General features: G+C 50.6%; 1 protein-coding gene across 26 annotated transcripts in view; it reads right to left on the bottom strand.

The window, feature by feature from the left end:
* The window catches only part of GIT2 (GIT ArfGAP 2), a 51,994-nt gene that overhangs the window by 7,776 nt on the left and 17,568 nt on the right, over nucleotides 1-26,650 (bottom strand). For 3 of the 26 annotated variants that reach the window (XM_084820240.1, XM_084820245.1, XM_084820247.1), the window contains 11 exons: nucleotides 16,513-16,564; nucleotides 15,649-15,721; nucleotides 13,703-13,800; nucleotides 13,140-13,251; nucleotides 11,310-11,452; nucleotides 10,129-10,278; nucleotides 7,526-7,777; nucleotides 5,814-5,906; nucleotides 3,823-3,905; nucleotides 2,031-2,219; nucleotides 1,205-1,330 (listed from right to left, as the gene is read on the bottom strand). In XM_084820240.1, the coding sequence (XP_084676366.1) occupies nucleotides 1,205-1,330; nucleotides 2,031-2,219; nucleotides 3,823-3,905; nucleotides 5,814-5,906; nucleotides 7,526-7,777; nucleotides 10,129-10,278; nucleotides 11,310-11,452; nucleotides 13,140-13,251; nucleotides 13,703-13,800; nucleotides 15,649-15,721; nucleotides 16,513-16,564 (1,371 nt within the window). Of the gene's footprint in view, nucleotides 1-1,175; nucleotides 1,331-2,030; nucleotides 2,220-3,822; nucleotides 3,906-5,813; nucleotides 5,907-7,525; nucleotides 7,778-10,128; nucleotides 10,279-11,309; nucleotides 11,453-13,139; nucleotides 13,252-13,702; nucleotides 13,801-15,648; nucleotides 15,722-16,512; nucleotides 16,565-26,650 lie in introns of all 26 variants that reach the window. The other 23 variants (XM_084820241.1, XM_084820248.1, XM_084820256.1 and 20 more) reach the window with 20 other exon arrangements.

The following is a 26,650-nucleotide window of genomic DNA, read 5'->3' as shown; positions in this document are numbered from 1 at the left end:
CACGCCCTCACCCAAACCATAAGCGATCCCGTTATCCAGAAGGTGCCACCACACAGAACACGAGACAGAAAGCACACACACACAGGACACACGCAAGCAAGAGGGGGTGTGGGCGATTATGCAGGAAAGGTGCGGGAAACCATGGCTCGGAAGCAGACGCCCCTCACCTGGAGCCCCCCAGGGGCGCTGGACTGCAAGCCCCATCACTCCCAGCCAGCATGGCCATTGGGAGAAGAGGAGATGCCACCCAACACACCTGGAGGGCCACAGATCAATTGGGGGAGGCCAGCTCAGAGGCTCTGGGCACAAGGAAAATGCTATTCAAGCCACAGCATTGCCACGCAGGGGCCGTTTTCCCTCGAATTCCCTGGAGAGCATCATGAACGAAAAGCCCAAGGCCCTGGTGCAGTCCAGGCAGTCACCGTGCCAAAGCTGAGAGGGATGCATCTCAGGGAGGGGTGGGGGCACTCTCAAACCCGTGGCAAGGGAGATCCACAACACACCTCTTCCCATACCAGATGTTCAAGACACATCTGGCCCATGGAGCTCCCTTGGGTGCCTTCAAGCCGCCCCCCCGCTGGAGGAATCCCTGCTGTTATCTCCCATCCCAGTTTGGAGATAACAGTGGGGATGTGGGCAGCGGCGGGGGACTTGGACAGCGCTGGGAAGGGTGTTCAAAACATTGCTGCAATCCCAGGCATTCTTTTCCCAGGGATAAGGCGTGGGGTGTTGCTTTACAAAATGCAAGGCTTCCAACTGTCCTCTTTGGCTTCAATGCTGCAGCTCAGGACGTGTGGGGTTTCTCAGCGACACAACATTCTTAAGCGTGATTCTGGGCTCTTCCAGACAGCAGCTTCCTAGGATTCTGGTTGTTTGTGCTGGAAAAGGTCCTAGAAAGGACCCTGGGATGGTGGAGGAGACAGAGACTGGTACCAAGGTGACCAGATGCTGTCCCTCCCTGCTGATACTATAATTCTCCCCCTCTCATTGCCACATGACGGGGAGGCCTCGGTGGCACCAGCGACTGGATCTGGAAGGAAACCATTCCCCCACCAGACAGATGGGGAGCAGAAGACCCCCAGGCATGCTGCAGCCTTTCTTGCATAACCGCTCATTGCCCCCTGCTTGGGGGTACGGGGAGAACTGGAGAGAGAGAAAGAGAAAGGGCACTGTGCCTGGGAGGCAGGGACAGAGGCCAGAGTACCAGGAGGTGGGATCAGGCTGCTGGAGGGTCAGAGGCTGCAGGGAAGCTCGCTCGGCCCACGGAACCAGGCTACTGAAACAGCCCAAGCTGTGCCTGAGCTTGGGCCCGCTGGCCCGCCCAACCGGCCTGGTTGCCCAGAGGAGGAAAATGAGAGAAAGAGAAATAAAGAAAAGGAAGAAGGTATTTGCCTGCATCAAGTCAGCAAAGGAGCACGTCACGGCCCGAGGGGAGCACTGGCCAGGCATGGGGACCAGGGGGCGGGGCTCTGACCTAGCCAGACAGCGAGCAAAGCGTGTGCTACCGACCCTCTTGTCCGCCCACAGACAGCTGGTTCAAGCTTCCCCCCTGCAAGCTCCGCTGCTGCTCCTGGCTCCTGCCTCTCAAATCCCCCCTCAAATTCTGGGTGGAAGATGGCAGAGGCTGCAGGGCTGCGTGGAAGAGGCTGCAAAGAAACCTAGGCTGAAAGCACACGCTCCATGTGGACAGGGCCACAGTTACAGAGGGCCATGCCTCTCCCCAGCTTTAGAAGGGCAGGGCAGGCCCTCATGTTTCCAGAAGCCTGCAAGAATGAAAAAAGCTGCCGGGAATGGCAAGAGAAGCGATGATGGCCATCCAGGTTGATTTTTTAAAAAGGAGAAATCAACTCACACTTCCAAGACACACACGGTTCAGTCTGCATGCTCTCCCACCCGAATTATTTCAATGCTTTGGAGGGGGAGATGCCCTCCTGCTTGGGGCGAGTGCTTGTGCTCAAGCAGGCCACACGTTTCCCCAGCATTTCCTCCGGGGATGTTCTCTCCTACTCCCCCCCCACCCCCCAGCTCACCTGTCGTGCTTGTTCTCCTGAGCTGCCCGCAACAGCTCCTGGATGTTCTTCGTGATCTGCTCGGTCTTCCGAATGACATCCTCTGTGCTGGGGAGGCTGGCGCTGGGGATGGCGTCGGGATCCTTGCTCTCGGAGAGGGGTCCTTCCCCATGCCGGAAGGTGCTCCGCTGCCTAGCCTTCCTGTTAAGCCTGCCAAAACACATGCGCGTGCATGTGTGAAGTTCGGCACTAAGCTAATTGCCTGCAGTGAGTCAGAACCAGTTGCAGGAGGGCAGGTAAGACAGCTTTGCAAAGGACAAGTCTTAAGAACATCAGAAGAGCCTTGGTGCTGGGTCAGACCAAGGGCCCAGCTTGTCCAGCATTCTCTTACACGAGGGCCAGCCAAAGCCTGGGGAAAACCCACAAGTAGGACGTGAGAGCAACAGCCCCCTCCTGCCCGTGTTTCCCAGCAGCTGGTGTACCTACTGCCTCTGATCATGGAGGTAGCACATAGCCATCAGGACTAGTAGCCACTGATAACCTCCTCCTCCAGGAATTTGTCTAACCCCCTTTTGAAGCCATCCAGGTTGGTGGCCATCATTACGTCTTGCGGAAATAGATTTCATAATTTAACTCTGCGCTGTGTGAAGAAGCCCTTCCTTTGACCTGTCCTGAATCTCCCAGCAGTCAGCTTCATAGGAAGACCCCACTGGGTTCTAGTATTACGAGACGGAGAAAAACCTCTCCCTATCCACTTTCTCCACACCATGCATAATTTTCACACATCTATCATGGATCCCCTCACTTGCATTTTTTCCAAGCTAAAACCCCCCAAATGTTGCCCCCTTTCTTCATGGGAGAGGTGCTCCAGCCCTTTGATCACTGTGGTCCTCCTGCCCCTCCCCCCTGCAATGATGTGCCACAAATCACAACAGGAATGCAAGGGGGCTAGCAAGCAAGGCTACCAACTCTTGCGAGGCTCATATCCAAACCATGCTCTTTGCACTCCAGCTCACTTCCCTGTTTGGCTGGCCTTGCTCTTCACCCACTGGGGTAAAGAACAGGTCCCCCCGCCCCCGAGGGCCGTTCTCCACTGCCCCTGGGAAGTCAGGAATGGATGCAACCCGGTTCAAGGAAGGTGTGCCATGGATGTGCCTCAGGATGCTTTGGCTCACGCTTTCCTGTGTTCGCTTGTAAAGCATATAGCTGGGCTTAATTACGCAAGTCACCTTGAGGGATTTGTTCCGAAAGACCCTTCTGTAGCATACCGTTTTGTGCTCATGGCAAACTGTGTTGGCTGGAGGACTGCATACGCTGCGTCTTCATGGGAGCCGAATGGCAAACGCGTATAAACACTGGGCATGGTGTATAATAACCAGACGCCGTGGAGCACATGCAGAGTGAACAGCAGCAATGGGATTCTGCATGTTGCACAGGTAAACAGCAAAGTCTCCACAAACGGTTTCTAGGATCCTGTGCAACATTTACAGTAAAAACACACACTGCCCAGTCATTATGCACATTCCCCATCTTGGACACTATGCACATTCACCAGTCAAAGTGTGAAATGTTCAGATCCTCAAGCGTCCTTTGGGGATTATGCACACTGAGTGGAAAATATCTGCAGTCCTCTTTTCATACTGCTAGCATGTGCATATTCTCCACGCTGGCTGATGTCGACACACAATCTACATTCAACTCACGTTAGGCAGGCCTCACACACAGCAGTGGTTGGAAGACAGAGTCCTTTAGTTCAGTCTTGTAATTGTACAAGTCAAAGCCTGGCTTTAAACCTCATCCCTCCAGTGCCTACCCCGTCTCGTCCAGCTCCAGAGCAGGGACTGCATTGTCATAGTCACCCTCCGGCAGACTGCTCTGCTTTTCCAGTTTTGATGCCTGGAAGAAAGAAAAAGAGGGGTGCAGGAGGGAAAGGCTGAATACCTCACATCAGCGGAAATACCTCACACAGCCAGGCTGTTCGTTGCAGTTCTTGGCACACCTGACCTGACGGTGCCTGCTCTGACTGGCACTGCTACCTTTTCAGTAGTCCTTTCCAGGTGCCTTGGCAATCAGTCCTTCCTCTCTAGCAGGGGCTTCCACTCAACCTCTGCCTCTCCCAGAGGACACATCAACACTCTGGACTTCAAACCTGTGTGCGTGCGCGCATGTGTACAGTGGTGGAGGAAGAACTCAAACACAATTCTCCAGTACCTACACAAACTGAGTGACTTGGGGGCAGGAACAAAATTCAGAGATACATAAATACATGGAACGAAACATCTCATCAAGAGAATTACGTATCAGTAGGGAAAGAGGCACAAATATAAGGAGCTATAAGCTCCTCAGAGGGTATCAAGCCACAGTTGTGTTCTCTGACTTCTCAGTAGTGAGGCACATTGCTGGGTTAAAGGTTCCCCCTAGTAAGAGGGGGTGTCTGTCTACTAGGTTTCCACACAGCCCGCACTGCTGACTGTGCATCACTGTGCTGGGAAGAGAGTCACAGCTCCTTCTGGGTGCCCCTGCCTTAGCGGCTTTCATGCCACAGAAGAGGTAGCCTGAGTCTGGTGGTGCCTGCTTTTAAATTTGGGCCACTTCTCTGCCCCCCATATGCTCCTTCTTGCTTACTCCATTCTGCACAAGCTCGTCCGGTCAGCACCCCACTTTGCTCTTCTTATTTGCCTTTCCTTTGCACCTCCTGCAGTGCTGCTCCACAGACCTAGAAAAGCCCCCCCCCCAATCTCCCTCTCCCTCTCTCCGAGCGCCTTCCTTGACCAGCAGAGCAGGGAACTCTCCTACCTAGCATGCCCTGGGCCTTCTCAGAAGGTGTCTAGGCATTTGGTTTTCATTTTAAACTTGTGAACCGTTTTTCCATCGGCACCAGACTGCTGCTAGAACAAACGTTCCTCCACACAGGCCTGCCAAGCACTCTGGTTCTTTAGCTGGGTGGCCAACAAAAGCATGACCTAATCCAGGGATGCAGAACCTCGGACTCGGGGTGCGAATGTGGCGCTCCAGGACTCCCCAGACAGCTATGCCCTCGTCCACTATCCCCGTCCCCCAACCACCAATTATTTGGGGATTTCCTAGCTGTTGTGCAGTTTCCCCCCCATTCTAAAAGGTTGAAATGGCTTCGCTACTGGCAGGAAGAGCTTTAAGCTGCAATAGTCTGGTATCTTTGGCCAGCCCCTTATGGCTTTGGTCCACCATTGGACCGCAGCCCCTGAGAGCTTCTCCGAAATGCAATTTGGACCTCGAGCTGAAAGAGGTTGAACACCCATGGTCTAATCTCACAAGACTCCAGGGATCTCCTCTAAAACATCCCTCAGTCTCGAACCTGGGCTGGAAGCTGGGAACAAGCAGCTCTCCTGGAAGTAAAGGGGTCTGTGGCCTCCCCTGCCTCCAGCCCACCCAACACAACTGTGCCCCAATGCAGAAGAATTCACACTGCTTCCCAAGGCTGCATCAACCATGAGATAAAAGCAGCCACCTCTTGATCTCAGCTGGTGCTCAGGCCCAATCCACCAGAGAGCTTTGGAGATCAAGCAGCTGAGAAAGGGAAAGAAAGACACATGCATAAACGTTGCCAGTGGCTTAGGTGGCATGGGGTCCGAAGAGTAGGAAAGCAGTGAAGCGATCTTCTTGGTGCAGAAGAGAGAGAACAAACAAGAGAGAAATGGAGGCATGTGGCAATGTTCACCTCCATGCAGGGTGTGAGAACAGCTCTGCTAGCAGGAGGGAGGGAGAGAGAGAGAGAGAGAGAGAGAGAGAAGGAAGACGGGCTCTTCCAGGGAAGAAGTACTTAACCCTTTGTGTGCTTTCGTTTCCCGACCAGGAGAGCATGGAAGGGAAGGAGGGCATGGATGAAGAAGAGGTGGTCACCAACCCACTCCTCCCAATCTAAAAATAAGGGAGAGAAAGACACACTCACGAAAAACACACGCACGGACACACACCATACACTGGTTCATAATACAAAATCACAATGAAATGGGATAGCACCCAAGATGTCGGGCGCGCATGGGGGATGAAAGGGCAGATTGAAGTCTCAGCTCATCTCAGCATCAGCAACCCAAAAGCACTAAAGAATGGAGCGGACTCTGGCTTTGTGGCAACCAAGACATGCTTTTAAAAGCAGCAGAGCACAAAGAAAGAAGCCCCCTGCAGATCCCCCTGGCCTGGGTCTCACAGACCCTCCCCATTTCAAGCACACTCATTTAAACACCGCTCCTCTCTCACCTTTGGCCTCACCTCTTCTTGAAATAAGCCAGCAAGGGTCAATAGTGTATAATGAAGGGCCCCTGAGCAGGTGCAGAGGGGCTTTCCCTCACCACTGAGCAATTGCAACCTGTTCCTACACTCTTCAAATTAGGGAGGACGGTCCCATCCCAGGGACAGCAAAAGGGTTCCTCTACAGGCCTGAGCCTAACAGATCTTTTCAGAAGTTGGGGACTGCCTGCATTTCTCTTGATGGTATCTCAAGGACACCGTCCCGAGTTTTAAAGCATATTGTTACCTTCCAAACTTTTGGCTCTCTCTTAGCTAGGCAGTATTCATGAACTGAACATTTTAGGGCTGTGGTGTTCAGCCATGGACTGCTGTGAACCTTCCTTCTTTCCATCCAGCTATTTATTCCGCAGCAGCCAAATCTTGTCAGAGCCACAAGTTCAGCAGTACAAATGTGGCAGCTCAGAATGCGCCCGGCAACACCAAGAGCATTCCGAGCCCTAACTGAGCTTGCTTCTTTGTCTTCAGGGGGCAAGAAACTAAATGCACTCATCTCTGTCCTGCTTGTAAACAAAAGCAACATGTGTACCAAAAGCCTCCAGGATGGAGTAAGCCCCAGGGGCTGAGTCACATGAGCAGAAATACCAGGTCAGGCTTGCAATTGCCTGTGGCAAGTAAGGAGGACTGCCAGGTGACTGGGCAGAAAAGTTTCTGCCAACGGCAAGAGCATTCACTCTCTTTTTGGACCACCCATGTGCCCTCAATCACTGGCATAGTGCGATTTATGGGGGGCAGTCAAGAAAAAGATTGTGGACCAGCAACTTCGGTGGACTGTGTGAAAGCATGTCCACATAAGACCGTTATCACCGCTTAGCTGTTGTGGAGAGAGTTTGTCATGACACGAACACATTAGCAGAGACCAGCTTACGAACATATCGGCTACTTCCTAATAATCGTTTCCTCGTTTACACAGACCCAGTCCCTTGGTGCTCATTCCTGCATGCCACACCAGCCTCCCCAACATGGGCTACAGCTCCCAGAATCCCCCAGCCAACATAGCACCCTTCACACATGCTTCCTGTTCAAAAACAGATGGGTTAAAATGAAGCAGGCAAGCAGAAGCCATCAGCTCCAAAGCGCATCGCAGAATCGCTACAGCCTTCACACGGCCAGGCAGACGTGTTAAGCCAGCAAAGGGAGAGAGTTCTACCAGCAGGACAATCCCAAACCGCTGCAGTGGGGAGGTCAAAGGCAGACAACCAGAGAGGCAAGAGGGCAGCTGCGTTACTTACGTGGGGAGGGAATGGCTGAAGCCGTGACGTGATGCGATCCTCAGGGTAAGAGACCTCAGCTAGGGGCAGGTAGGGCTTCTGAGCCGATCCCGTCTCGTACATCGACATGGGCCGACTACTCCGTGCGGAGGGCCGCCGAATTAAGGAAGCATGGCCACCGGCCTCGGCATATTCACAGCCAGACGGGGTCTGGTAGGCGCTGGTCGTGGCCTGCCGCCGGAGGCTCGTGTTTTCGCTCTGCAGCGTCTGAAGCTGGAACGACATGGTTCAGAGCGGGGACTTGCAAGTACCACGACCAAACTAAGAATTTGGATGCACAGTCATTAAAGTAATTAACTAGCTGGAGGGAGGAGTTGGGTTTCAATTTGCATTTTAGAGAGACAGTCTTTTTTTTTCTTTTAAAACTTCAGAACAAACCAGCTACATTCTTCAGGAGTCAAGTTTTAACAGGGGACCAGGTCCAAACAGCTCCCACAGAAAGGGCTGGAAACAGGAGGGCTAGGATAGCCCAAATTCCTGCAAAATGCAAAGACTGCTCAAGCAAATGGTCCTTGAAAGCAGCAGGCCCGTGCCGAACAACGAATGGGAAACTCAAATGGCGAGAGGTGGAAGTATCGAAATGCCAGCGTCCCAGCAGCAAGCGGAAGAGGAAATGAGATCCGAACTAAGCAAAAGCAGGAGGGCAGAGGCTGGTGGAACGGAAGCACAGTGGAGGTGCTCAGGGAAGCCAGTTTGCAACGGATTTCCTATTAACATCCTCAAGTCAGCAAAGGGCACAATTAACCAGGACCAAGGCAATAAAACAGAACTTCAACCTTGCAAGCCTGCCCTGCGGTTTGCCATTCATTTTAAGGCACCGTGCGCTCCAAATACGCAGGTTGGAGGTGTCTACTTTTAAAGGATGAAGCTGCCCACACCAACTCCTATAGACATTTGGGGCAAGAAACCTACAGAGCCCCAAGTCTCAAAGCCATGAGATTACAGTCCTGGGTCAGAGAGACCTTTAGAAAACTCTGCTTGCATTGCCCTGGAACAATCCAGGCTCCTTTGAATACAAGCTTGCTGGGACCCAAGGGATGCCTCAGTTCCCCTTCCCGCCAGGCCTGGAGAGTCTTATCAGTGACATACACACATACCCCACTAGCCTTATTGATGTCTCTGAAGTACAGGAACAAGGCCAAGGCATCATCCACAGGGGCTCTGTTGCAGAACTCTGGGGGAAATGACGGGTGGAGGAACGATGGTGTCGCAGCTTGCTCTGTGAGGAGGCCCTGAGGATGCCTGCAAGCTGGCCCCAAAGCCTCAGGCCTTGATTTGAGCCAGCCTCATAAGTCATGTTACAGTGATTAATGCTGCTTACCCCACACTTATGCAGCACTTCCAATTTGCAAAGCGCTTTACAGCTGACGTGGGTTTTGCCCACAGAAGAAAAACGGCAAGGTGGGCTGCCACCACAACACAAATTTTGCGAGAGCCAACGCAGCGTCGTGGGTAGAGCAGCCTCCCCCACCCTGGTGCCCTCCAGGTGTTTTGGACTACAATGCCCATCACTGATGGGCATTGCAGTCCAACACACTTGGAGGACACCAGGCTGGAGAAGGCTGGGTTAGAGTGTTGGATTCCAACTAGGAGACCCGGCTTCAAATCACTGCTCGGATACGAAGCTCGCTGGGCAGCTTTCGACTAGACATCTCTCTCAGCCTGGACTACTTCACAGGGCTGTCACGAGGATAAAAAGGGGGAAATGCACGTACGTCGCCCCGGGTGCCTTGGAGGCTGAACAGGATAAAAGACGAACAGCAACACTGTATTGTCAGTCTCCGTTTTAGTGTTGGGGGAAGGCAGCACAGAGCTGCCCTCCTCCACCTGGTGCTTTCAGTCTGGCTGTGCTGACTGCGAATGAGGGACGGAGCGGTTCACCCTCACTGGAGGGTGCCAGGTTGGAGAAGGCTGGCACAGAAAGATGTAAAGCAGAAGACAGCGACCATCCCAATATGCTGATGCCCACTAGATGAGTCAGAGAAAGAGCTGCTTGCCCAAGACCACGGAGGAAATTCGTGGCATAAGAAAAACTCGGGCCTCCCAGTTCCAAGCCCAAACCTCTCACCTCGCAAACAGGACAGCCCATAGCCCAGGTGCACAGAACCACAGGATACCCTCTGAAGCGACACGTTTTCTTAAATGGAGTTTGGGGCCGTGAGGGGGAGCAGAACAGGAGACAGAGCTGCCCTGCGGGGACCCGACCCCACCGGAAGCTCTCCTGCTCACGCCCCACGGAAATGAGTGGGAGCCCAGTGCTCTTCCACAGCCCCCATTCATTTCCCTGGAAACTGTGCAAGAGAACCTCTCCCTGGATTGGGCTTCCCTGGCTCAGCAGAAGGAGGGGCACCACATGGCGTTCCTCCTGCTTTGGTCCAAAGAGTCTCAGGGCGATCTCCGTGATGCTGGACATAAACACCACCAGGTCATTCCTCTACACCAAATGGTATTTTTTAAAGCATTCCCTCCCCCCCGCCCATTTTTCTCAACATTTCTGCTATTCTTCATGCACTTAGGGGGCTTTGGAAAGGAGGTGGGCTGAACTCAGCTCTCTCTCATGCTACCTTCTTCTGCATGATCCTCAGCTCATCGCTCAAGTTGACGTTCACCTTCATTAACTGCTGGATCTTCGCCTCCGAAGCCACCAGCGCATTTTTAACCTGTAGATATTCCTGGGCAGTGATGGGTCCATCAGACAAATCTGAGTCCAGGCTCTGCAAACAAACACATGAACGAGATCCCCACACACAGCCCCATTTTACTCACACACATGCCTCAGTGTTGGGTTCAAAAGGCAGATGGGACACACTGAACATATAAAACATTAAAGGATACTATGGTATAGTGTTTAATTTATTAGGGCTATTATAGATACATAGCTGTGTACTGCTTTGAAAGAAAAAGGCCATTTACAAAAGAATCAACATAACGAGACAGCTGGGAAACACACCCTGGCTTCTGCCATCAGCCATCGGACCGAGGGTCATTGGCAGGCTGAACCCGCTGCTTCCCAGGTATAATGTCAAGCCAAGGGGGAGACCAACCTGGCCCATCCATCAGCCAGAGAAGGAACCATTGCAGGGAGCTCACTCCCCCTCCCTGCCCGAAAGCGCACTCAGCTCCAACTGACAGTTGCCCTGGTGGGACTGTAGAAGGACGGGGAAAGAATGCTCTGGCCCCATCCGTCGGCCAAAGGAACGAGAGCCTCATTCAAGCCAGAACACCAGCAAAGGAAGATCAGCCTGGCCATTTTCATGCTCACATGGCTCACCACCTTGTTCTGGCCTTGACAAACTGATCTCCCTCCTCTTCCTTTTCTCTCCACTCCCCTTCCCTTCTGCATTTTGCTGCTGTTGCTGTTTTTACTACCGCGTCAGTTTTCATTATGTGATTGCAATGCTGTTTAGAGGAAACCACGAGCCCTTCGAAGCACCATCTCTCAGTCCTCTGATGCAGAGAGGTAGCTAGCATCATGCTGGTGGAGACTGGCACACTTTTAAGGCTAGACAGGGAAACTGAGCGATCCCAACTGCACTTCCTTAGCTTGAAAGGACCTTGAGAGGGAACCAGGTGCCTTCCAAGAGAAAAGGGTGCTAGGGTTCAAAGCCCCCTAGGCACAGCTGCTCGAGTAACGGGCAAGTCTGCAAACCACAAGCCCAGCATCAGGAGGCAGACAGTTCATATTTTAACAGGTGACAGTAGCCGCAGTCTGGGGAAGAGAGCCATGCCCAGCCTCTGCCCATACCTTCTGCCTAGGTGCCTTGGCTGAGGTCACATCCAGATCCGCTTCCTCATCAGAGGCGACGCTGTCGTAGTCGGGCTGGTCATTATCCTGACTCTCTGAACTATGCTGGCTGTTGATCGACTTCAGGATCAGTTCCACGTTTTCTGCAGAAGCAAGAAAGAAAATGGGGGTGCGGGAGAATGTGTTATGTTTAAGAAACTGGCTCAAAATGCAGACTCCCCAGAACAACCTTCCCGAGAATGCAGCTCCCTAAACCAGGAAGAAAAGTGAGCAAACGGACGGAGAGCACGACGCTGACTGGGAGCCTTCCCTTCAGGGAGGGGCCTCCCATCGCCATAATCCTGTCACCCCTTTGCTCAAGTTCCTGTCCTCGTCAGTATCACTTTTAAAAGGCTCTCCACCCCTCTGCCCCTGTTTTGCTCCCTCCTCCCAAGATGATGTCTCACGCTGCTGACTCATCTTGCTCCTGCCACTGTGCCTGCCCTGCCGATTTCTCCAAGGTCACCTCCATACAACAAGCACAGGGACATGATCCTCTGTGCGCTTGCTTGGAATGGAGGAAGTGGCCTTAAATCAAGTCAGACCATAAACGACTGAATTAAATCTTGGAATTCAGCCCATTGAGCGAAAGGGTTGCCAGGAACTCTCTCTTCAAAGTTCTTTAGGACACAGTCCTATGCATGTTTAGACAGAAAATAGTCCTACAACGCAGCCAAAACCTAGGCAGACACCCCTGACTACGGACATCTCCTGCCCCATCATCCTGATGTAATCTGGGAAGAAGGCAGTTCAGACAGAGCTGTGCCTTTACTGCTGCAACTTCCTGTGCCTAGCTTTAGGAGGGGGTAGGAGGCATGCAACTGTAGAATGCCCTCTACTTCCAACGTTTAGGCGTGAGTGCCGGTGCTTATGTAGCCAAAACATTGCAGCTTTAAGTTTTGTCTCACTCTGCCCTGGGAGGACTTACCCTAAAAGCTGACTTATAAATCTTTTAATTAAATACAATAAACACACAAGAGGGAGATACAAGCCACCTTGGGGGAACCCTAAGGGGGAAAGCCACAACAACAAACCAGCCCAAACACCAGCAACTGTGCTGAATGGCCATGAAATACTGACCGGGGGGGAGAGGGGGGGAGATGAGAAACTGGATGGGAGGAGGAATGGAACAAAGTTCCCCTCCCACTGTGGAGGAGGGCACGATTGGAACTGTGAACAGAAGCAGTTCACGCTGCAACATTTTGCTGCAGGTTCCTCTTCTATTGCCAGTGTGGCGGTAGCACCCCACTCCAACAAAAGGCTGCACACAAGGATCTCTGTGCATTCACTTGTGGAGCAGATGGCTGGATCTGGGTTGCCCCCACCCCTTGAAGTTAGTGTAACTTTAACCAGGGGAGAGGGAGGGAAAGAGTCCCGGCAGTATGGGAAAGGCACATGGCATTCACCTGGCTGTTCTTCCTGCCTGGCAAAGCTCCAGCCCGCCTAACCCCCTGCGATTCACTGAACCCCACTTCCTCTCCTCCTTAAAAGCCACATCCTTCGCAAATGCCCTCACCACCCACCTGCTCCGCTGCTTCCATCACTGCTGCCTCACTCTCCCTTACTTGGGCCCTGCAGGAGCCCTCAATCAAATCCCAACGTCTCCCTCCCCCCGGTGTCCTATCCACCCAATGGAAAGCGCAATGCAGAGACAGAGTTGCTTTTGCATTCAAAGGAGCCCCAAGACCCAGCAGGTGACAGGGCAGAGTTCTCCTTCCCAAGGCAGACCTGACAACGCCACAGAGCCCAGCAGAAGGGCAGCTCTGAAGATAGTGACGAACCGACACTCGCCTTTGGAACTTGGCACTGGGTTCCCCTGTTGCCTTCGCTTGGCATCCCCCAGGATGTCGATGACTAGCGTTGCAAACTCGTGGGCGTTAAACCGGGCAAGCTTCTGCCTTCCCTGAAAGAAAGAAGCAGAGCCACAAGATCTTAGAGTCACCCGCGGCAGCTTGCAGAAAAGATGAGCGAACATCCAGGCCAGCGTGGACGGGATGCAGTCACCGCCATGTGCAAGAGCATCTGTGCCATTTGCCTGGCACAGATTCAAGCCTCCACAGGCCAGCTTGTTCTGGCACTTGCAAATTTCCCCCTGATCTCCAGTTCTGACTGGAGGAAAGCAGACTTCTTGGTACCTCCTTGTTCCTAAAAGATCGCCTACAGACCCATTCAGACCCATGAGGGTGCTCCCTCATTCAGACCCAAGATGGGGTTTCCCCCCAGCAGTGCTCGAGCCTCACCTCCACCCCCTGCCACAGCTGTCTTCCACTGTGGAAATGCCAGCATTTCGAACTTCGAATATACTCTCCCACCCACACATTCTTAGGCCTCGGGGAAATTGTTGGGTAACAGACCTGGTTTCTCGTTGAGGAGTACTCTGGATTGACAGGGAGAAAAGGGACAACTGTTGTCTCGGTGACCAGCGTACTGTGATTCTGAGTGGCAAGCCATACTGTTCAAAAAGAGAGACAAAAGCCAGAGTTGGCCACGCTTAGTGTCTAAAGCAACAGGTGCTGGGGTTCAAGCCTGCCTCAGTGTCATTGCTCATGACTAGGAAGCCCTTTCTCCAAACCCAAATTGCCTGGGACATGGCTGGGCATAAGCTGGTCATGAGCAGCACGCACTCTGCACACGCTCCAGGGTGCTCCCTCACTTATTAATCCTGTCATGGATCCGCCAAAAAAAGTTGGTGGCACAGTCCTCAATGTGCTCAAAATGATTACTAAAGAAAGTGACAATCCCGCCCGCACCCCAAAGCAAACACGATCTTGTCTTGGAGCTGCACGCCCCAGGCAATTAAGCATGTTGCATAGAAGATAATTCAGAATCCAGAGAATTAAAGAAATAATAAGGAAACTGGTACCAGTAGGGAAGATACGAAGTGGATTCACAATGAACTCTAGGGAATCATTATCAAAATGTAATGGGCAATGCAGTTTGGATAACATCCAAAGAGAGAATGCTGAATTATTTACTCATCACCAGAGATGAAAAGGATTATGTGAGAAATGGAGAGACATCAAACTGTATTATTAGGGTCAGAGTGAAGTTTTTGCTTATCAATTAATGATCAAAAAATATTTTGCAAGGTATAAATATTAAATCACATATATAGATATCTAGAAAAATCTATGTATTTAGATTTAATCAGTAAACTGAGTAAGAATTCACTTTGTCAAAGACATGTATCAAAATTAATTGTATCTACCTTGAAAAGTATATGCTTAAGGTTTTTGTATGTGTGTTTTGATCACCAAAGATTCTTTTAGAAGTCAAGACTGTGAACTTAGATTTATGAAACAACAATTAGTATTGACATATTGGTAGTGAAGTAGTATTTAGAAACTGTATAAATATGGTCAGGTTCAGGGGTCAGACAGCTTCTTTGATATCGAAGCTCCTTGCCTGTGATACTGCCAGACAATTCTATAGAGAAGCCTTGGTGAGCAAAATGGACTCAGCAATGATCTCTTTAGCAACAGCACGAAATGCTGAGGAAATATAGCTTTAATTGCTTTTAAATATTATACTATTTTAACCGGGAACTTATATTTGAATCAATGAAGGAAAGAAATGGATTCAAAGATTCCTGTACTATAATTGCTGTTAGTACTATACCTGGATTGCAAGCCACCAAAAAACCTTAGGTGCACACTTTGTTTAGAAGTGCTTTAATCTGCTATAGGGGGTAAACAGGGAGCTAAACACTCCCAAAGTACTGAATTAGAGACAGATAGCTCAAACAAAGTCAAACTGTAATGGTCCTCCACATCTGAAGTCAGAGCCTTGGAGGCAGGGTCTTATCTCAAATTAAGCCTCATGGACAACCGACCTTTCTTCCAATACCAAGATGCAAATATTTCCATGCCCAATGTGTGCTGGAAACTTGACTCCATTTGGAAGTAAAAACCAAGGCCAGTGCTACGCGCTCCAAACATATGCAGAGCTGCCGCCGAAGCCAGCAGTCCCCGAGTCATGTTCTCCCCTCCCGCTTCATAAGGTGGAACCCATTCTACTTTGCATCTCAACACTACCGCGTCCTGCGTTTCTCCGACTTCCCCGTTTGCGGCAGCCAATGGTGTGGAACCACGGGAGTGGGGAAACCACAGCATGTCAGGACACCAGGCAGGCCGTACCCATGCAACAGCGGAGGAGGCCCCGACCCGAGGCTGCCATTTCCAGCGGCAGTCCTGCATTTGTTGCGAGGCACCATTCGGCCTGAAATGCGTGGCAAGGGGCAGTATTCACACAGCTGCCCTCTCAGGCCTGTTCCATGCAACATTCCCGCAACAGAAGTCACCTGCATCCGTCTCCCGCCGGTCCACCTCGTCGTAGACATCCATGGCCAGCTCTTCAAACAAGCGATTGCTCAGCTGGAGAGAAAAAACAAAACGCAGGAGCATGAGACATGGTTGCAAAGACTCCACTGGAGAGTGATCAAGGGTGAGCTTGGCTACTTTTTGCATTTCGGATTTATAACAACAACAGAGAACCGGAGAACAAGTTCCTGCTACAGACTGCGTCACCTGCGCTTCTACCACCTTCTCTCGTGGGACATGGGACGGGAGAGGGGGTGAAGAGGAGCTTTCCTGCTCCGGTGAGCAATGCAGCAAGCACCTCCTGCCTTCCCCTGCAAGCAGGAGGAGGGCCCCGCTCTTTGGGGCTGGCTCGCTTCAGAATGCTTTGCGCAAGGGTGGCACATCGAGACACACAGAGGAAGGTGGAGCCGCTCGCGTCCAGTCCTTCAACCCAGTCCCTTCCCATACTTGGAACTCCTGGAGATGAGAAGTGCTCCCCTTCACCCAGCAGGCCCACGCCCTCCCCAGTCCCCCTGGCTGGACCCTTCTCCCACAAAGAGCAGTGGCCGCCGGGGGCAGCCTGAGGAGGCTCTGAGCCTAATTTCCAAAGCCCTCTGCAAGCGATTCAGTCAGACCTTTGCCAAGACCAACCTGTCCCTCCCTTGGCAGCCCGCTGGGCAGGGAGGAAGGTGGAGGGCAGGAGGAGGAAGGCGGAGGGCAGCCCAACCCAATTTTGACTCTGGCCCCACCCACTGTTGGCCCCGATGGATTAACCCTGAAGGAATGCAGCCCTCGGCAGGAAAGGAGGCTCCCCACCCCTGGGAAAGTGCATCACACGTCTACAGTGGAGAAACAACTTTACTCACCGACTGAAGCTTCTTCTTGGCTGCTTTGGCCAATTCTGACAAATCTAAACTGCTATGAAAACAGGACGTGATCACTATATCGACAAAATATAGAGGGCTTCCTTTGAATCTCAGAAACAAAGCTATGCAAGGGAGAAGTGGAAAGGAGGGCAAGCTACCTTTCCACCCGACTACAGCATCCACCATTTCTTGGCCCAGAATATGTACACCTGCAAATTCTTTCTTTGCTCTATTTATATCCTGATTTTTGGCCATTGGGTTCTCAAAGCGGCTGAAAACATTTAAAAACACATTTTTAACTACCTCATGCAGCCCTCTCAACCAATTCTCAATGCCTCGACCTTTGCTATAGGTGAGGCTCTGCTGTAGTACCTCCCTCCCTAACACGCTGAAACTATCCAAAAGTTGTCAGACAGGAAGGCCAGGATCTCTTCTCGATCATCCCAGAATGCAGGACATGGAATAATGGGCTCAAGTTAAGGAAGCTAGATTCCGGCTGAACATCAGGAAAAACTTCCTGATGGTTAGAGCAATATGACAATGGAACCCATTCCCTAGGGCAGTGGTGGGCTCTCCCACACTGGAGGCATTCAAGATGAGGCTGGACAGCCACCTGTCAGGGATGCTCTGACTTAGATTCCTGCATTGAGCAGGGGGTTGGACTTGATGGTCTTATAGGCCCCTTTTGTTGTTGTTCAGTCATTAAGTCGCTGTCCGACTCTTCGTGACCCTATGGACCACAGCACACCAGGCCTTCCTGTCCTCCGCTCTCTCCCGGAGCGTGCTCAAGTTCATATTCATTGCATCAGTGATGCTATCTAGCCATCTCATCCTCTGCCGTCCCCTTCTCCTTTTGCCTTCAATCTTTCCCAGCATCAGGGTCTTTTCCAGAGAGTTTTCTCTTCGCATTAGGTGGCCAAAATATTTGAGCTTCAGCTTCAGTATCTGTCCTTCCAATGAGCACTCAGGGTTGATTTCCTTGAGGATGGACTGATTTGACCTCCTTGCAGTCCAGGGGACTCGTAAGAGTCTTCTCCAGCACCACAGTTCGAACGCATCAATTCTTCGGCGCTCAGCCTTCCTTATAGTCCAGCTCTCACAGCCATACGTTGCTACTGGGAAAACCATAGCTTTGATTAGACGGACCTTTGTCGGCAAGGTGATGTGTCTGCTTCTTACTATGCTGTCTAGGTGTGCCATAGCTTTCCTCCCAAGGAGCAAGCGTCTTTTAATTTCATGGCTACAGTCACCATCTGCGGTGACCTTGGAGCCCAAGAAAATAAAATCTGTCACTGCTTCCATTTCTTCCCCTTCCATATGCCAGGAAGTGATGGGGTCAGATGCCATGATCTTCGTTTTTTTAATGTTGAGTTTCAAACCAGCTTTTGCACTCTCCACTTTCACCCCCAAGAGGCTCTTTAGCTCCTCTTCACTTTCTGCCATTAGGGTGGTATCGTCTGCATATCGGAGGTTGTTGATAATTCTCCCAGCAATCTTAATTCCGACCTGTGATTCATCCAACCTGGCGTTTCTCATGACATACTCTGCATATAAGTTAAATAAGCAGGGCGACAATATGCAGCCTTGTTGTACTCCTTTCCCAATTTTGAACCAATCGGTTGATCCATGTCTGGTTCTTACTGTTGCTTCTTGACCCTTGTACAGGTTTCTCAGGAGACAGGTAAGGTGGTCTGGTACTCCCATCTCTTTAAGAATTTGCCAGTTTGTTGTGATCCACACAATCAAAGGCTTTAGCATAATCAATGAAGCAGAAATAGATGTTTTTCTGGAATTCTCTTGCTTTCTCCATGATCCAGCGAAAGTTGGCGATTTGATCTCTAGTTCCTCTGCCTCTTCGAAACCCAGCTTGTACTTCCAGTAGTTCTCGGTTCACATGCTGCTGAAGCCTAGCTTGTAGGATTTTGAGCATCACCTTGCTGGCATGTGAAATGAGTGCAATTGTACGGTAGTTTGAAGACTCTTTGGCATTGCCCTTCTTTGGAACTGGAAGGTAAACTGACCTTTTCCAGTCTTGTGGCCACTGATGAGTGTTCCAAATTTGTTGGCATATTGAGTGCAGCACTTTAACAGCATCATCTTTTAGGATTTTAAATAGCTCAGCTGGAACACTGTCATCTCCGCTAGCTTTGTCGTTAGTAATGCTTCCTAAGGCCCACTTGACTTCCCTCTAGGATGTCCGGCTCAAGTTCAGTGACCGCACTCTCATGGCTATCAGGGACATTCAGATCTTTCCTGTATAGTTCTTCTGTGTATTCTTTCCACCTCTTCTTAATCTCATCTGCTTCTCTTAGGTCCCTGCCTTCTTTGTCCTTTATCATGCCTGTCTTTCCACAAAACGTTCCCTTGAGATCTCCGATTTTCTTGAAAAGATCTCTAGTCTTTCCCATTCTATTGTTTTCCTTCATTTCTTTGCATTGTTCATTTAAGAAGGCCTTCTTGTCTCTCCTTGCTATTCTCTGGAACTCTGCATTCAGTTGGATATATCTTCCCCTTTCTCCCTTGCTTTTCACTTCCCTTCTTTCCTCAGCTACTTGTAAAGCCTCATGAGTTGCTGCCTCCTGAACAATGTTACGGACCTCCGTCCATAGTTCCTCACGCACTCTGTCTATCAGGTCTTATCCCTTAAATCTATTCCTCACCTCCACTGTATCTGCATAAGGGATATGATTTAGGTCATACTGGAATGGTTTAATGGTTTTCCCTACGTTCTTCAATTTAAGCTGAGATTTTGCAACAAGAAGCTCATGATCTGAGCCACAGTCAGCTCCAGGTCTTGTTTTTACTGACTGTATAGAGCTTCTCCATCTTTGGCTGCAAAGGACATAATCCATCTGATTTCGATATTGACCATCTGGTGATGTCCATGTGTAGAGTCGCCTCTTGTGCTGTTGGAAAAGAGTGTTTGCTATGATCAGCGTGTTCTCTTAGCAAAACTCGATTAGCCTTTGTCCTGCTTCATTTTGTACACCAAGGCCATGCTTGCCTGTTATCCTGGTGATTTCTTGACTTCCTACTTTAGCATTCCAATCCCCTATGATGAAGAGGACATCTTTTTTTGGTTTTAGTTTTAGAAGGTGTTGTAGGTCTTCATAGAACCGATCAACCTCAGCTTCTTCAGTATCAGTGGTTGGGGCACAGACTTGAATTACTGTGATGTTGAATGGTTTGCCTTGGATTCATACTGAGATCATTCTATCGTTTTTGAGATTGTACCCCAGTACTGCTTTTCCCACCCTTTTGTTGACTATGAGTGTACTCCATTTCTTCTAAGGGATTCTTGCCCACAGTAGTAGATTTAATGGTCACCTGAATTAAATTCACCCATGCTTGTCCATTTTAGTTGTCTACGTTCAATCTTGCCATCTCATGTTTGACCACCTCCAGCTTACCTTGATTCATTGATCACAATATTGTTCTTTACAGCATCGGACTTTCTTTTCACCACCAGACACATCCACAGCTGAGTGTCCTTTCGGCTTTGGCCCAGCCGCTTCACTCTTTCTGGCGCTACTTGGAAATACCCTCTGCTCTTCCCCAGTAGTGTATTGGACACCTTCCGACCTGAGGGTCTCATCTTCCAGCGTCATCTCTTTTAGCCTTGTGATACGTTCCATGGGGTTTTCTTGGCAAGAATACTGGAGTGGGTTGCCATCTCCTTCTCCAGTGGACCACATTTTGTCAGAACTCTCTGCCATGACCTGTTCGTCTTGGGTGGCCCTGCACGGCGTAGCTTATGGTTTCACTGAGTTATGCAAGCCCCTTCACCACAACAAGGCAGTGATTCTATGATCCCTCCCCCACCATGTTGTAACTGACCAAAGAAAATTGTCTGTTTCCCGCCTCCCAGCTGAGCAGAGCAGAGCAGAGCAGAGCAAGCTGCTCCAGCTGGTCCAGGGACTACAGAAGCAGGCAAGCTCCCAGAGAGCGAGCGAACAGAGCGAGCGAACAGGGGGAGCAAACAGGAGTTGGCCAGGGGAGTTGCAGTGGTTGAAGAGACAAAGGAGACAAAGGAGACAGAGGCTAAGAGGTAAGTGGGTTGCAGGAAGCCCAGGGCGCTGCCCTTTATCCTTCTGACTGGCTGTGAGCTCACCAGGAGCTTCTGAGAGCTCCAACTGAATTGGAGGGGTGTGGCCTGAGTACTCCCAGCAGCTGACTGGGCGGGAAGCTTCAGTCTGTTTCCCGCCTCCCAGCTGAGCAGAGCAGAGCAGAGCAGAGCAAGCTGCTCCAGCTGGTCCAGGGACTACAGAAGCAGGCAAGCTCCCAGAGAGCGAGCGAACAGAGCGAGCGAACAGGGGGAGCAAACAGGAGTTGGCCAGGGGAGTTGCAGTGGTTGAAGAGACAAAGGAGACAAAGGAGACAGAGGCTAAGAGGTAAGTGGGTTGCAGGAAGCCCAGGGCGCTGCCCTTTATCCTTCTGACTGGCTGTGAGCTCACCAGGAGCTTCTGAGAGCTCCAACTGAATTGGAGGGGTGTGGCCTGAGTACTCCCAGCAGCTGACTGGGCGGGAAGCTTCAGTCTGTTTCCCGCCTCCCAGCTGAGCAGAGCAGAGCAGAGCAGAGCAAGCTGCTCCAGCTGGTCCAGGGACTACAGAAGCAGGCAAGCTCCCAGAGAGCGAGCGAACAGAGCGAGCGAACAGGGGGAGCAAACAGGAGTTGGCCAGGGGAGTTGCAGTGGTTGAAGAGACAAAGGAGACAAAGGAGACAGAGGCTAAGAGGTAAGTGGGTTGCAGGAAGCCCAGGGCGCTGCCCTTTATCCTTCTGACTGGCTGTGAGCTCACCAGGAGCTTCTGAGAGCTCCAACTGAATTGGAGGGGTGTGGCCTGAGTACTCCCAGCAGCTGACTGGGCGGGAAGCTTCAGTCTGTTTCCCGCCTCCCAGCTGAGCAGAGCAGAGCAGAGCAGAGCAAGCTGCTCCAGCTGGTCCAGGGACTACAGAAGCAGGCAAGCTCCCAGAGAGCGAGCGAACAGAGCGAGCGAACAGGGGGAGCAAACAGGAGTTGGCCAGGGGAGTTGCAGTGGTTGAAGAGACAAAGGAGACAAAGGAGACAGAGGCTAAGAGGTAAGTGGGTTGCAGGAAGCCCAGGGCGCTGCCCTTTATCCTTCTGACTGGCTGTGAGCTCACCAGGAGCTTCTGAGAGCTCCAACTGAATTGGAGGGGTGTGGCCTGAGTACTCCCAGCAGCTGACTGGGCGGGAAGCTTCAGTCTGTTTCCCGCCTCCCAGCTGAGCAGAGCAGAGCAGAGCAAGCTGCTCCAGCTGGTCCAGGGACTACAGAAGCAGGCAAGCTCCCAGAGAGCGAGCGAACAGAGCGAGCGGTCAGGGGGAGCAAACAGGAGTTGGCCAGGGGAGTTCGGCAGGGGAGGTCAAGGGGGAGGCCCCTAACATTTTTTTTTTATTTTTCTTTACTAACTTTTTTCCATTTATTTGTCTTGTAACACACACTTCCACACCAGTGGGACTCTGCTTTTAACCTCTACTGAGTAGAGGAGCAGGCACAGGCTAGTCTAGAACAATCACAAAGCTAGACACAAAAAGGGAAAAGAGGCAATGGAAGGACAAGACTCTCCAGTGGTGGTGACCTGCAAGGTGTGTGCAATGTTTGTTTTCTTGCCTGAGAACAACATGGCCTACACCTGCAACAAGTGCAAGTTGATCACGCTGCTGGAGGAAAAAGTAAGTGGACTGGAGCGGCGACTGTCAACCCTCCGGGGAATAAGAGAACACGAAGAGTTCTTGAACAGAATGGGGGAACTACAGCAGCAAAGGGCAGACCAGAAGCTTGAAGAGCAACAGCAAGATGAGGCAGTGGGAAATGCTGAGGTGAAGAAAAATGGAGTAGAGGATACTCCTTGGAAAACGGTGACAGTTAGGAGAAGAAGAATTAGACGCCACTCTGCACCAGTGGAAGCGGTGGAGCTGTGGAACCGATTCCAGGTACTTGCAGATGAGACTGGAGGACAGCCTGCAGAGGAAGAATCACAGGGGAACCTGCATGAGAGTGAGCAAGAGGCTAAAGGTCAGTCAAACAGAGGCGATGAAACCCAGGCCTACAAGAAGAAGAAGAGAAGAGTGGTAGTAGTGGGAGACTCCTTGCTGCGTGGGATCGAGACCCAAGTATGTCGCGAAGACCCATGGACTCGCCAGGTATGTTGTCTCCCGGGAGGACAGATTAGAGACGTGACTGAAAGGTTGCCTGCACTCATAAAGCCCACTGACAGGTATCCCTTTCTTCTCATCCATGTGGGAACAAATGATACCGCCAAGCGGAGCTACGAAGAGATCACGTCAGACTTTGAAGCTTTGGGAAGGAAACTCAAGAACTTTGGGGCCCAGATAGTTTTCTCATCCATCCTTCCAGTAGTTAGAAGAGGGATAGAAAGGGAACGAAAAATACTCCGGGTGAATGACTGGCTACGAAGGTGGTGCCGACAAGAGAGATTTGGATTCTGGGACCACGGGCTATACTTCCTGGAAGATGGGCTGTTGGCTAGGGATGGGTTGCACCTCACAAAGGCTGGGAAGAACGTGTTTGGCCACAGCATGAAGAACTTCATCAGGAGGGCTTTAAACTGAATCCTACGGGGAAGGGAGATGTAATGTTGGGGGTAACAATGGACGTAGGCGCATGCACTGCAATGGAGAGAACAGCGCTGATAGCGCCCAATAATAGTCTTCAGACACATGTAGGAAGAAAGCCAGACTATGAAGCACATAGTCTTCGATGTCTATATACTAATGCCCAGAGTATGGGAAACAAACAGAACGAACTTGAACTCTTAATACAGGAGGGAAATTATGACTTGATAGGTATAACTGAGACTTGGTGGGATGACTCTCATGACTGGAATACAGCAGTTGAAGGATATAACTTGTTCAAAAAGAACAGGAGGAACAGAAAGGGAGGCGGGGTTGCACTGTATGTGAAAAATACATATCTCTGCACAGAAATACAGGAGGAGGAGCTTGGTAGCCCCATCGAGAGCATCTGGGTTGAAATAAATGGAGCAAAGAATAAAAGGAACCTGGTGGTCGGAGTCTACTACCGGCCACCCAATCAAGGAGAAGCCAAGGATGAAACTTTTGAAAAGCAAATAGCCAATGTTTTAAGGAAGCATGATGTAGTAGTAATGGGGGACTTCAATTTCCCCGATATTTGTTGGGAGACAAATTCTGCAAAACATGGCCCCTCCAGGAAATTCCTGACTTGTGTGGCGGATAACTTCCTCCTACAGAAAGTAGAGGAAGGAACTAGAGGATCGGCTATCCTTGACTTGATCCTAACCAACAGAGATGACTTAGTGGATAAAGTAGCAGTTACAGGAACTCTGGGGGAAAGCGACCATGTTGTACTTGAGTTCTTGGTTCTAAGGGAAGCAAAAGCCGAGTGTACTCAAACGCGTACCCTGGATTTTAGGAAAGCTGATTTTAATAAACTCAGAACAATGATCAGTAAGGTCCCATGGCAAGCAATGCTAGCGAGAAAAGGAGTCCAAGATGGGTGGGAACTTTTAAAAAAGGAAATTCTCAAGGCACAATCACAAACAATTCCAACAAGAAGAAAAGGTGGAAGACAACAGAAGAAGCCAATGTGGCTTCACAAAAAGCTTAGGGATGACCTGAAAACAAAAAAGGACACATATAGGAAGTGGAAAGAAGGCCAAGTAACAAAGGAAGAGTACAGGCAGGTAGCACAGAATTGCAGGGATGGCGTCAGGAAGGCTAAAGCGGAGAACGAGGTGAGGTTAGCGAGGGATGCTAAAAACAACAAAAAGGCTTTCTTCAGCTACGTGCATAGTAAAAGGCAGAGGAAAGAAATGGTTGTTCAGCTATTAAATAAGGATGGCAAAATGATAACAGAGGACAAAGAAAAGGCAGAGGTGCTCAATTCCTACTTTGGCTCAGTCTTCTCCCAAAAGAGGGTCTATGACCCCCCTGGCAAAGGCGAAGTACAGGCTGAAGGGGCAGGATTGCAGCTTGAGATCGACAGGCATATGGTCAAGGAACACCTCATTACTTTGAATGAGTTCAAATCTCCAGGGCCAGATGAACTGCATCCTAGAGTCATAAAGGAACTGGCAGAAGAGCTCTCAGAACCGCTGTCTATTCTCTTTGAGAAATCATGGAGGACCGGGGAAGTGCCAGATGACTGGAGGAGGGCTAACGTTGTCCCTATCTTCAAAAAGGGTAAAAAGGAGGAACCTGGGAACTACAGACCAGTCAGTCTGACATCAATCCCTGGGAAAATTCTGGAGCAGATCATAAAGCAATCCATCTGGAAGCACCTTGACAACAATGCAGTGATTACTCGAAGCCAACATGGATTTGTCAAAAACAAGTCCTGCCAGACAAATCTGATCTCATTTTTTGATCAAGTCACCTCCCTTGTAGACCGTGGGAATGCTGTAGACATCATATACCTCGACTTCAGCAAAGCTTTCGACAAAGTGCCCCATGATATCCTGATGAGCAAACTAGCTCGAAGTGGGCTAGATGAAACAACGATCCAGTGGATCCACAGTTGGCTACAGAATCGGACTCAAAGAGTGCTTATCAATGGGACCTTCTCAAGCTGGGGAGAGGTAACGAGTGGGGTACCGCAGGGCTCAGTCCTGGGCCCAGTGCTCTTCAATATTTTTATTAATGACTTGGAGGAGGAGGTGCAGGGAATGCTGATCAAATTTGCAGATGACACAAAATTGGGAGGGATAGCTAATACTTTGGAAGACAGAAACAAAATTCAAAGTGATCTGGATAGACTGGAGTGCTGGGCAGAAAACAACAGAATGGCATTTAATAGGGACAAATGCCAAGTTCTGCACCTAGGAAAAAGAAACCAAATGCACAGTTACAAGATGGGGGATACGTGGCTCAACCACACTACGAGCGAGAAGGATCTTGGAATTGTCGTCGATCACAAGCTGAATATGAGCCAACAATGTGATGTGGCTGCAAAAAAGGCAAATGCTATTTTGGGCTGCATTCATAGAAGCATCGCTTCCAAATCCCGGGAAGTACTAGTTCCCCTCTACTCAGCACTGGTTAGGCCTCATCTGGAGTACTGTGTCCAGTTCTGGGCACCACACTTTAAGAAGGATGCAGACAAGCTGGAGAGGGTTCAAAGGAGGGCAACAAAGATGATCAGGGGACTGGAAACAAAGCCCTATGAAGAGAGACTGAAAGAACTGGGCATGTTTAGCCTTGAGAAGAGAAGACTGAGGGGAGATATGATAGCGCTCTTCAAGTACTTGAAAGGTTGTCACAGAGAAGAAGGCCAGGATCTCTTCTTGATCATCCCAGAGTGCAGGACACGGAATAATGGGCTCAAGTTACAGGAAGCCAGATTCCGACTGAACATCAGGAAAAACTTCCTGAGTGTCAGAGCAATACGGCAATGGAACCAATTACCTGGGGAGGTGGTGGGCTCTCCCACACTGGAGGCCTTCAAGACGAGGCTGGACAGCCATTTGTCAGGGATGCTCTGACTTGGATTCCTGCATTGAGCAGGGGGTTGGACTCGATGGCCTTGTAGGCCCCTTCCAACCCTACTATTCTATGATTCTATGATTCTATGATAAAAATACTAGACGCCATTATCCTCACAGCCCCAAAGCAGGATTCCCCAAAACAGGTGCATGTCCCCAAAGGGTCAGCTCCCTTAGGCCTCACCCTTTGCCAACTGCCCAAAGGCTGATGGCCCCAGGGGGTGGGGTGGGGCAGGGTGGGGCAGGGCAGGGCAGGGCAGGGCAGGGCAGGGCAGAGAGCTGTAAAGCTCCTTTAATGTCCCAGGACAAGCAGAGGGACACTGCTCTGTTTGAGGCCTGTGCTCATCAAGACAGTCCCCATAGCCACACGCCAGGCAGACAAAACAGTTCTAGCAGTTTTCATCTCCACCAGGAGGTCTTTTGTAAAGTCTGTTGTTGTTGTTCAGTCGTGTCCGACTCTTTGTGACCCCATGGGCCATAGCACGCATGCCCATTCAAGACCAAGCCATCCCAAAATACTTTGCATCATAACAGGGAACCATATATTGTTGCTGGGAAAATCGGTTTCTCCCCCGCTACTCTGAGAATTGCAGCTAAGCTCAGAGGCAACAGGAAATTCTCAGGAGGGTCGCAGCTGAC

This window comes from Heloderma suspectum, chromosome 13, assembly GCF_057233095.1.
Source record: "Heloderma suspectum isolate Gila_16-S chromosome 13, 16-S_ref, whole genome shotgun sequence".
Taxonomy (NCBI): domain Eukaryota; kingdom Metazoa; phylum Chordata; class Lepidosauria; order Squamata; family Helodermatidae; genus Heloderma; species Heloderma suspectum.
The sequence above is the reverse complement of the archived record's forward strand: the minus strand, read 5'-3'. Positions and strand labels throughout refer to the sequence as shown.